This window comes from Vigna umbellata, chromosome 9, assembly GCF_029865625.1.
Source record: "Vigna umbellata cultivar VRB3 chromosome 9, Vumbellata_1.0, whole genome shotgun sequence".
Taxonomy (NCBI): domain Eukaryota; kingdom Viridiplantae; phylum Streptophyta; class Magnoliopsida; order Fabales; family Fabaceae; genus Vigna; species Vigna umbellata.
The window spans coordinates 21433504-21445990 of NC_142173.1; the positions used below are offsets into that span (position 1 = coordinate 21433504).

At 40.5% G+C, this 12487-nt stretch overlaps 1 protein-coding gene across 1 annotated transcript; it reads right to left on the reverse strand.

The window, feature by feature from the left end:
• Positions 1-645: 645 nt before the first annotated feature.
• On the reverse strand, positions 646-7007 carry LOC148192912 (uncharacterized). Its single transcript, XM_088098364.1, has 2 exons — positions 2822-7007; positions 646-994 (listed from the first exon to the last, which is right to left on the reverse strand). The coding sequence occupies exon 1, from the start codon at positions 6929-6931 to the stop codon at positions 5696-5698; it is 1236 nt and encodes a 411-aa protein (XP_087954490.1). The 5' UTR covers positions 6932-7007; the 3' UTR covers positions 646-994; positions 2822-5695.
• Between the last annotated feature and the right edge of the window lie 5480 nt (positions 7008-12487).

The window sequence follows — 12487 nt, forward strand, 5'->3', positions numbered from 1 at the left end:
GCTCGTCCACTGTTGACGCTCGACAGGACGTTGGCCAAGCGATAACAGCACGCTCGTCCACTGTGGATGCTCGACACCACGCTGGCCAAGCAATAAGAGCACGCTCGTCCACTGTTGACGCTCGACAGGACGCTGGCCAAGCGATAACAGCACGCTCGTCCACTGTGGATGCTCGAGACGACGCTGGCCAAGCGATAAGAGGACGCTCGTCCACTGTGGACGCTCGTCCACTATGGACGCATTAGACAACGCTCCCTCACCGAGAATAGGACGCTCGTCCACAAAGGAGGTCTATGATAGCAATATATACACTTATAAAACAGTGACCCTGACCAATGCAGATTGTATTACACTCATAAAAACACCTCAGATATGCAGAATTTTTTAGACTCATTAAAACATTACAACTTCAACATAATAACATTATTTTTACTCATCACATTTCATAACAAAAATAAAGTTTTCAGTAGTAAGAAGTCTGACTTTCATTGAAATGGAAGAAAAGTACAACACGGTTACAACCCATCAGCCCATTCTCATCAACATTGATACGCAAATTGTATTTATTACACATAAAAGAAAGACCAAAAATATCAACACCTTCATCCAGTTTTGAACAACTGTAACATCCCAAAATATAGTAATTACCATAATTGAGAATTAATTACAATTAATAATATAAACAGTGCAGTCTTTGCATTAACTCAGATTTAAAAGCCGAACGACACCAGTACAAGGGAAGCGCGCATAAACGCTTACAAGGGAAACTAAAACGAATGCTTCAAATATATACTAACGTACGCTAAACAGAAGCAAAACAATAACTAGGACGAACGGCTATACAAAAACACTTGGCCGAACGTTCAATCGAAGCTAACAACTTCAGTCCTAATTTAACGAGCGTGTTCAGGCTCGGTCTTTACTTCCACTTCCACAAGATTTGCATCTTCCAAATTTCCTTCTTCCAGCATTTCTTCAACGGACGTACCACCATCTGCTCACATCCACAACGGATGATCATTGCATTTGACAAGACGGAGATACATGGACAGTAGACAACACAATGGAAAACGCAAGGGTAAGCTTATAATATTTAATTCATACGTTCAACATTCACATTCAACATTTCACATGCAAACGCACCACATACAATTTAACATAATATATCATAGAAATTTATAAGTATAAAAGACGACCGTCCGGACTGTATGAACCATGTAGCTACAGGCGTCCTTGCACCCGAGTGATGTAGTAGCTGGGATACCCTCAACAGCTGCCACTCGAGGTTAATCCTTCGCCCCTGCTAAGTGAGGGATACGAATGACCTCCTGCCATTCCCACACATGACTACCCCCTTCTACGTGAAGATGAGCATCACGGAATATCAGGATGGACCAAGCCAGCATTAGCTATCCACGGTCATACTTTACCAATTCAATGTTCAACATACATGAGACGTTCCTCCATGGAACGCTCGTCCAATATCCATAATCACAGATTCAATTCATATAGTCTTCACACCGTAATTCATGATAATGTAACATCAAATTCATCTTTAACTTTAAGAGAATAAAAGAACGAACGTTCAGTCCACTGAATAATCAGGACGAACGTCCAAATGACTTCACTGGATACGCAGGAAAAATACTTAGAACGAACGTAATTTTCTGTTGATCCAGTTAAATGAACTGGCTCGACTTAAAGCGTACTGGTACTTAGAAAATAATCATGATAGAAACTTGAACCAGATTTAATGTACAAAGGAGGGTCAAGCACACTTAGAATTATCTTTCAAGATATTTACATATGAAAAACCAATTCCAGGAATGGAACGAACGTAAAGAAATGAATATTTGAATACTTTGAACGAACGCTATTTCATCAATTGAATACTCAATTAGTACGAACGCGAGGTATGAGACCTAGCGAGATTTAGAACGGACGCTCGTGATAAGAACGAGCGCTTATTAAGAACGGACGCTCGACATAAGGCCGAACGCTATGAAGGACGAACGCTCGACATAAGGCCGAACGCTATCAAAGACGAACGTTCACCATAAGGACGAACACTATCAAAGACGAACGTTCAACATAAGGACGAACGCTATCAAAGACGAACGTTCACCATAAGGACGAACGCTATCAAAGACGAACGTTCACCATAAGGACGAACGCTATCAAAGACGAACGTTCACCATAAGGACGAACGCTATTTAGGACGAACGCTTCGGTATAAGACCGAGCGTTACTTATTCATAAAGTTTTAAATATTTAAATACTGCTGAGCTGGACGAACGCTCAGACCATCAACTGGAGACGCTCGCTCTCGAGCAGAATTCTTTCCAAATGAAGGAATTCCATTCTAAGTTGTTTTAAAGAAAAAAAAACCGAACGGTCTAAGACCGTACAGTGACGAGCGTCAATTATCAAGGGGATAATTTGGGTTTTCAGACTTCTCAAACTTAACAAATTTCCAGATTTCAACATCTCAGAATATACTTTATACTTCAAACAATTTTCAAATCTTTAAACTTTATAAATTCTACTTCCAGATTAATTCCCATTCCACAATCAACCTATTAAGAACTCATACATTAACATATTCATCCATCACTCATACGAATCAAACCAACATGCAGTTTCAAACCACCCAAACATATATAATACAGTCAACAGTGCTCGTTCATGACAGATAAATCAAAATCAGAATCACAATCCATAACAGTGGTCCTCCATACAGCTCAAATATCATGCTTCTATCACATGCAATTCAGTTTACACAACATACAAGTATCAATTAAAAATTATAAGCTTCCCTTACCTGGTCTAGCAGTGAACTCCCTATGCAAACACTTGTTAACTTGCCCAAATAAAATTTCCTACCCGCAACGTGCTTTCTCAAGCGTTTCACTAACTCTATCCAGGAAGAACGTAAGAAACTTAGAGTATATTCTAACATGCAGCTGTATTAAGGTCTGCATGCAACTTAGAAAAGGGTTTCTAGGGTTCGAGAGCTTACCAGTCCAGATCTTGGTTCTGTTCGGTTCAGAACGCTGCTCACGGTGCAGGGAACGTTTCTGCAGTATCTGAAATGGATTAGGAGTAAGCTTTGGTAAGTTACAGAAGAGAGAAGCTTGGGAGTTCCTAGAGAGAAGTTGGAGGAGATGAAAGGGTGAATTCGGAGGAAGAAGATGAGTGAGTGCAGGTGAAAGGGTTTTTTTTTCTAAAATTTAGAGTTTTGTTAATTTCTTGTTCGTTTGAACGAACGTGTCTCAAGCCGACACCTGCACACCAACCTCTGATCAGGAAGCTTCTTCCGCAACACGTGGCGTGCTTGCATGCAAGGATTGGTGCGTTTTTAATGCACTGAGTGCGTGTGACGTGGAGCGGTTTCAGAGAATTATGGGGGCTTGGTTTCAGTGCACTGCAGAGGGATTTATCAGCTTTTGAAAGTGGGTTTTTAATGAGAATAAGCGTTGATTGTGGTGTGGATTAATTATGATGACAGGGAATTACTACTACTAATTATTTAGGGTTTCACATTCCCCCTAACTACAAAAATTTTCGTCCTCGAAAATTTAGAACTTACCCGTGAACCAGTGTGGATACAAGTCCTTCATTGCACCCTCAACTTCCCACGTTGAATCACCAGTTCTAGCGTCCCACACTACCTTCACCAAACGAATGTCCTTTCCTTTGTGCAGCCTGGTGCGAACGTCTTCAATACGTACTGGTTGCAATTCTAATGCTCGGTCTGGGCGCAATTGGATGTCCTCCAACTCCAACACGTGAGAAGGATTAGCTACGTACTTTCTGAGTTGGGAAACGTGGAAAACAGGATGGAGGTTTGAGAGTTGAGGAGGCAAGGCAAGTTCATAAGCTACTGGTCCATTCTTCTTCAGAATTTGATACGGCCCTATGAACTTGGGAGACAGCTTCTTTGGACGAACGGTTTGGCCTACTTCAGTGATCAGGTTGAGTCTAAGAAAATACATGATCTCTTGAGCTCATCCAGTTAGCACATTCTCTCCTTCCTGGAACCAACAAAGTGGTGTGCGGCACTTACGCCCGTACAGAGTTTCGAAGGGAGTCATTCCAATGCTGGACTGGAAGTAATTTGGTATCCCTAAATAAGAACATCTTCTAGCTCTAGTACATCAGACGAGTCTCCAATATACTTCTAGCGTAGTGATGCGTGAAAACTAAACGATGATTAATTAATTGAGAAGGCAATGGTATCTTCATAAGCTATCGTTCCAATGCGTCTACAATCCAAGTACCTTCGGCAGCAGCTTCCTGGGACAAGCGACTTCGTCCCACACTCATGTCTTTAGCAATTCTTAAATGTTGACTGGTTTCAACTATAACGATCGGTTATGTTTGGGTAAGGACTAAATGTTTATGGGAAGGTAATAAATTACAAGGAATCTCTGAAATGAGAAACAAGTATAGAAAAAGAATTAATATTGAAGTATTTTACTATTGGATTAGAGTGTGAAAGGGATACACAGAAGCAACAGATGAGAGGAAACATAAAAGATTAATCTGAATATCCCAGGATAAATTGATTATCGAAAACTAAGACAGTATATATATATAAATAGCAAATTCAAGTAAAGGGCATAAGTGCCGAACGTTAAAGAACGAACGAAACCGAGCAGTCAAAGGACGTTCATAGCCAAACGCTAAAAATGTTTGGCCACAAAAGATCAAATGATTAATCACCAGAAACAAAATGAAAAATAATTTAAAAGTTTTATTCCAACTGACAGTTACTGTTTGAAGAATGGAGTATAGGTCGAGTGATTGAAAGAGAGTATCAAATGTATCAGAGTTAGGCAGAGAACTGATTTTCTTGATCATTTGGAGAACGAGACTTCATCTGACCCCTAATTGATTCAAAACAGACGTTCATACAAGTATGCGAACGTCAGAATCGATCTACTCGTCGAGCCATTCCTTCAGAATGATAACTGAGTAAGTCTTCAACCGGATGCTAAATTTACTCTTCAACGATTGCACGGAACCTAGAGATGAATTGAAAATGTCTATCAGAATTGCTACCAGTTTGGATTCTAAGAAATCAATCTTCCTACTTACATGTGGAGTTAAACCCATCATTATGGTTAGTTCTCAAACCGATGATCATAAAGCAAAATTTCTTGGTCAGTCTATCCTCAGTAATTCTAATAGTACCTCTACCTTATGACCGATCTATAAAGGTAATTGACTTAAGTTCTAAGTAACCCTATCCTGTTGTCGTGTGATCTCCAAAGTTCCACCTTTACATTTTGACATGTTACCTTACAACACGTAAACCTAGCTACTCCTGCTCATAAACCCATCTACTAAGTTGATCGTGATGACCTTGCAAAAAAATCCATCTCCCAATTCACTATAAAGGACAAAGATCTTTTAGCTGAATTTTCAACACACCGTCCATTCGTAATTCAAAGTCTGCTCGTTACTCTCTTTCGATTTGTTCTACCGAATGGTCTAATCTTAAAAGAAACGAATGCCAACACCCCGTTCTCGGGAAGTATTCTCCTAAGTTAGTCAACTCTAGAAAATTACATCCTCCCTAGTATCATAATAAGCGTCTATCTCACTGTCGGATATTAAAATTAATCCAATTGTTGGTGTATACACTATCAGACCAAACTGCTCCCTTATCACAATAACTAAACAACGTACATCAAGGCGTTTCATACCGCAAGAAAGTGCAGGTGATAAGCGTACCTGAGTTAGCTGCCTCTGCACCAGTAATAGCATACACACGTCCAGCTGCTTGGGCTCGTCCTCCTCTAGGCTGATTCCTGCCAGCGTTTGGTGGTCTCATCACTGCTCTTCCACCCATGTTACACTCATTATCTAAGTGTCCGTTTCGCCCACAAAGATTACAGTGCTTCACTCCCACCAGTTGAGGACAGGACGAACGGTAGTGTGGCCCTCCACACTGAAAACACGTAACGTTCCCAACCTGACCAGATTGTCCAGCAGGAACTAGAGCTCGAGAGCCGCTCGTATTAGATGATTGATTTGGACGAACGTAGGGGGTCCTCCTTGGAGTAACATTGCCTCTGGAAACGATAGGTCCTCTATTTACTTGCTGTTGTTTCTTGTGCCTTTCTACTTCTGCCATGTTCTTCTCTAAAACCTTGGCCCTCTCAACCATGGCAGGGAACGTTCTTATACATAAGCTGGAGATCAAAACCTTCAAGTCACTCCGCAGTCCGTTTTCAAACTTACGGCACTGCCATTCTTCATTTGTGGCCATTGTGTTGAAACGAACCAAGTGTTTGAACTTGTTCGTATACTCAGAAATAGACATCCCTCCTTGGACCAATTGAAGAAACTCCACCTCTTTTGCAAACCGGACGCTATCAGGAAAATATTCTTCATAGAATTTACTCCTAAACACTTCCCAAGTAATAGGAGTTTGAGCGTCTGTCAAGAGAGCTTTCACGCTCGTCCACCAGTAGTTCGCTTCACCAGTCAACAAATACTCAGCGTACGCCAACCTGTTCACATCTGGGCAGCGTTTGGCGTTAAAAATTCTCTCCATATCTCCCAGCCATTGATCAGCCTCATCAGGGAGGCACTTCCCACTGAACTTAGCTGGGTGATGCTGCAGGAAGCTCTCCAAACTCCACTCGGCAGCAGGTTGAGCAGCGTTTGAAGAAGATGCTCCAGGCGCACCTCTAGTTGCAGCCAAGATTTCCATCAACTGCCTTTGCGTGTTTTCAGAATTGACACGCGAGGCCTCCAAACCTTGCATAGCAGCTTGGTTTTGCTGCATCAGGGTGGCGTTTTGCTCCAGCAACGTGGTGTTCTGTTGATGCAGTCGTTCAACTACGGTTTCCAACAACCTAGCGTTGCTGGACGTATCGGACTCATTCGGTTGGGGAGGAGGAGGAAGTCTAGGCGCCATTAGTTCTCTGGATTAGAGAAAAACGAGCGTTAGTAAAGTTCGAGAGTTAAAACAATAACTCATTAACACATAATAAGCACACAGCAAAAACGTAGTGCACTCATAACCTACAGTGTTCCTTAAAAGAACAAAACTGCTCTGATACCACTAATGTAACATCCCAAAATATAGTAATTACCATAATTGAGAATTAATTACAATTAATAATATAAACAGTGCAGTCTTTGCATTAACTCAGATTTAAAAGCCGAACGACACCAGTACAAGGGAAGCGCGCATAAACGCTTACAAGGGAAACTAAAACGAATGCTTCAAATATATACTAACGTACGCTAAACAGAAGCAAAACAATAACTAGGACGAACGGCTATACAAAAACACTTGGCCGAACGTTCAATCGAAGCTAACAACTTCAGTCCTAATTTAACGAGCGTGTTCAGGCTCGGTCTTTACTTCCACTTCCACAAGATTTGCATCTTCCAAATTTCCTTCTTCCAGCATTTCTTCAACGGACGTACCACCATCTGCTCACATCCACAACGGATGATCATTGCATTTGACAAGACGGAGATACATGGACAGTAGACAACACAATGGAAAACGCAAGGGTAAGCTTATAATATTTAATTCATACGTTCAACATTCACATTCAACATTTCACATGCAAACGCACCACATACAATTTAACATAATATATCATAGAAATTTATAAGTATAAAAGACGACCGTCCGGACTGTATGAACCATGTAGCTACAGGCGTCCTTGCACCCGAGTGATGTAGTAGCTGGGATACCCTCAACAGCTGCCACTCGAGGTTAATCCTTCGCCCCTGCTAAGTGAGGGATACGAATGACCTCCTGCCATTCCCACACATGACTACCCCCTTCTACGTGAAGATGAGCATCACGGAATATCAGGATGGACCAAGCCAGCATTAGCTATCCACGGTCATACTTTACCAATTCAATGTTCAACATACATGAGACGTTCCTCCATGGAACGCTCGTCCAATATCCATAATCACAGATTCAATTCATATAGTCTTCACACCGTAATTCATGATAATGTAACATCAAATTCATCTTTAACTTTAAGAGAATAAAAGAACGAACGTTCAGTCCACTGAATAATCAGGACGAACGTCCAAATGACTTCACTGGATACGCAGGAAAAATACTTAGAACGAACGTAATTTCTGTTGATCCAGTTAAATGAACTGGCTCGACTTAAAGCGTACTGGTACTTAGAAAATAATCATGATAGAAACTTGAACCAGATTTAATGTACAAAGGAGGGTCAAGCACACTTAGAATTATCTTTCAAGATATTTACATATGAAAAACCAATTCCAGGAATGGAACGAACGTAAAGAAATGAATATTTGAATACTTTGAACGAACGCTATTTCATCAATTGAATACTCAATTAGTACGAACGCGAGGTATGAGACCTAGCGAGATTTAGAACGGACGCTCGTGATAAGAACGAGCGCTTATTAAGAACGGACGCTCGACATAAGGCCGAACGCTATGAAGGACGAACGCTCGACATAAGGCCGAACGCTATCAAAGACGAACGTTCACCATAAGGACGAACACTATCAAAGACGAACGTTCAACATAAGGACGAACGCTATCAAAGACGAACGTTCACCATAAGGACGAACGCTATCAAAGACGAACGTTCACCATAAGGACGAACGCTATCAAAGACGAACGTTCACCATAAGGACGAACGCTATTTAGGACGAACGCTTCGGTATAAGACCGAGCGTTACTTATTCATAAAGTTTTAAATATTTAAATACTGCTGAGCTGGACGAACGCTCAGACCATCAACTGGAGACGCTCGCTCTCGAGCAGAATTCTTTCCAAATGAAGGAATTCCATTCTAAGTTGTTTTAAAGAAAAAAAACCGAACGGTCTAAGACCGTACAGTGACGAGCGTCAATTATCAAGGGGATAATTTGGGTTTTCAGACTTCTCAAACTTAACAAATTTCCAGATTTCAACATCTCAGAATATACTTTATACTTCAAACAATTTTCAAATCTTTAAACTTTATAAATTCTACTTCCAGATTAATTCCCATTCCACAATCAACCTATTAAGAACTCATACATTAACATATTCATCCATCACTCATACGAATCAAACCAACATGCAGTTTCAAACCACCCAAACATATATAATACAGTCAACAGTGCTCGTTCATGACAGATAAATCAAAATCAGAATCACAATCCATAACAGTGGTCCTCCATACAGCTCAAATATCATGCTTCTATCACATGCAATTCAGTTTACACAACATACAAGTATCAATTAAAAATTATAAGCTTCCCTTACCTGGTCTAGCAGTGAACTCCCTATGCAAACACTTGTTAACTTGCCCAAATAAAATTTCCTACCCGCAACGTGCTTTCTCAAGCGTTTCACTAACTCTATCCAGGAAGAACGTAAGAAACTTAGAGTATATTCTAACATGCAGCTGTATTAAGGTCTGCATGCAACTTAGAAAAGGGTTTCTAGGGTTCGAGAGCTTACCAGTCCAGATCTTGGTTCTGTTCGGTTCAGAACGCTGCTCACGGTGCAGGGAACGTTTCTGCAGTATCTGAAATGGATTAGGAGTAAGCTTTGGTAAGTTACAGAAGAGAGAAGCTTGGGAGTTCCTAGAGAGAAGTTGGAGGAGATGAAAGGGTGAATTCGGAGGAAGAAGATGAGTGAGTGCAGGTGAAAGGGTTTTTTTTCTAAAATTTAGAGTTTTGTTAATTTCTTGTTCGTTTGAACGAACGTGTCTCAAGCCGACACCTGCACACCAACCTCTGATCAGGAAGCTTCTTCCGCAACACGTGGCGTGCTTGCATGCAAGGATTGGTGCGTTTTTAATGCACTGAGTGCGTGTGACGTGGAGCGGTTTCAGAGAATTATGGGGGCTTGGTTTCAGTGCACTGCAGAGGGATTTATCAGCTTTTGAAAGTGGGTTTTTAATGAGAATAAGCGTTGATTGTGGTGTGGATTAATTATGATGACAGGGAATTACTACTACTAATTATTTAGGGTTTCACAACAACCAACAAAGATTTCTCAAACTTAACTAAAATTTTCCTATTACTATCCATTTCTTCACTGTGCACCGAACTTTCTTTGTTTCCTTCACACTTTAAGCATTTGCCCCTTTCCTCTTCCACAACATCATTGAACCATTTGAAGTAGTTGCAACCACCCTCTTCAGCACCATTCTGTATAAACAACAATTGATTCTCAAAAACACTTCCACATAATACAAACGTCAAATAAATCATACCTTATACTTCGAGCATCCCCAAAATTGCTTGCCACGATTCTTCAAAGTTTTAGCAGTTCTCAGCGCGCATCTCAGTCCACAGTGGCAAATCGGTGAACACAGATTACGGTTTTCCTTCCGCCACACACTGCATGTCGACGAACAACAAGAATGCTCCTTCGACATCGTCTTCGAACAACTACGTTCTTAAACCCACCCACCTGCGACGAACAACTACGTTCTTAAACCCACCCACCTGCGACGAACAACTACGTTCTGCAATTTAGGGATTTCTCCTTCTCTTTATGGTTCACTTGGAACACTTTCGCCACTGCTTTCCACGTGCTTCACCGCCAAGACCTTCCTGATTCTACCGAAAACCCTCGACAAAACCCTCTGCAATTTAGGGATTTCTCCTTTTCGAACCACAAAAGACATCCGAAAACCCTCGACAAAACCCTCTGCAATTTAGGGATTTCTCCTTCTCATTAAACACTCACTGATTGTGTTCAAAATCAAAACGTTGCGTTTTGATTTACCATAAAGAAACCCTTTTTAAAGCCAGCTCAATGCCACGTCATTAACATTTCCTCATCTCAGCATCCCAGTCATCAATTTTTTAAACGCCGTCCACCCAACTTAACGGGAAGGACTCAATTGATATGAATTTTCAAAATTAAGGACCATTTTGATACACTTTAAAAAACGAGGACCCAATTGAGACATTCTTACATAAATAGGGATGTACTAAAGGATTAAACCTATTCGTAAATTACAGAAAATTAGGTCCAAGCCCATTAAAGTGCCGCTCAGCGGTAAACTACCGCTCATCGGTAAGTGCGTGAGACGTTTCTTCCCCTCAGCGGCCATTTTGCCCCTCAGCGGACCTCCCGTGACTTCCTGAGTGCCGCTCAGTGGTAAACTGCCGCTGAGCGGTGACTTCGGCTTCTCCTTTTGCACTTTTTGATGTATTTTCTGATTTCATCTCTCTCCTTCTTCACTTCTTTCACCAAATTCACCTTAAAACCTGCACAAAAACACTGAAATCAAGCATAAACCTGTCCAGCTCTCTTATTTCTGAAAATATGAAGAAAAGCATGATTTCAAGCTAGTTTCTAAGTATAAAGGTTGCTTTTAGTATCAATTTTAAGCATGAAAATAACAGTTTTTCAACTGTTATCACACTGGGAACTAGTTATTGAGTCCCGTTCAGAAGGTATAGAGGAATTAAATTAATTATTTAGGGGAAGTTTGCTAAATGAGAGAGGTGGGTTTTGATTATTCTCTTCTTCATCTAAAGCAGAGGGCATTGCAGTATAGGTGTATTCTCTGCAGAAGTCGTGCTCTAGAAAAGTAAAGCAGCCCCTTTTACACTTATGGTTTTTCCTTCGTCTGTGATTCGTTTATGTTTTAAAGCTTACACTGACAGAACACAATAGAATCCCTTTACCCTCAGTCCTCAATCTTGGGACCCTAAGTCCTAACTTCCTACCATCTCCCCTCGAATACCAAAAGATCAAAACTACTAAATTGTCACACAGAACAAAATGCAAGCGCATCCCAGAAGGAACAGTAGTAGAGTGGCCACTCCAACATTACCTGGATAACCAATGAATATGATGGAGGCATCTGAAGCTTTAGGTTTCCTTTAATAAAAGTGTAGTGAACCTGTAAAGAAAACAAGATAACTAGTAAAGAAAAAGAAGGTTAAGCCATATAAATCTTGAATAACCTACATATCACATGTTGAACTATACGCAGAAGAACCTTAACAGCTCGAAACGGAATCAACTACTCCTATGTCAAACATAGGAAAATGTCCTAAAGGGAATAACAAACAATTAAAAATTATGCATCACCTTTTTTTCACAAAAACTACACACCCCTCCCGGAAAAATCCCAATCCCACATAAAACAGGTACAATAAAATTTAATTAGCACAAAACATAATATCCAAATGAAAAATCTCCTGAACTAACCTTAGGAGTAATCAATTTCAGAAAAGTGCCCAAACATGACACAGATATAATAAAATTTTAAATTAAATTTATAGGGAAAAAGATCCCATAGAAGACCCATTTTAAATTGTGAATAGGCAACATCTCACTCGTATATTGCTAAAGTAAGTAAAGCCAGAAAAATGAATAACTTACCTGATGTCTTTCTTTCCACTGGTTAAAAAAGTTACTTCCTATGAGTTCAAATATGTGATCTCGCATTTCATCATTTGTCACAAGCAAACACCTAAGTTTTACTGCGGCAAAGAGCCA

Bases quoted from the DNA above. Each gene is read 5' to 3' on its own strand.
- LOC148192912 (XM_088098364.1), bottom strand. From the start codon at position 6,931: ATGGCGCCTAGACTTCCTCCTCCTCCCCAACCGAATGAGTCCGATACG.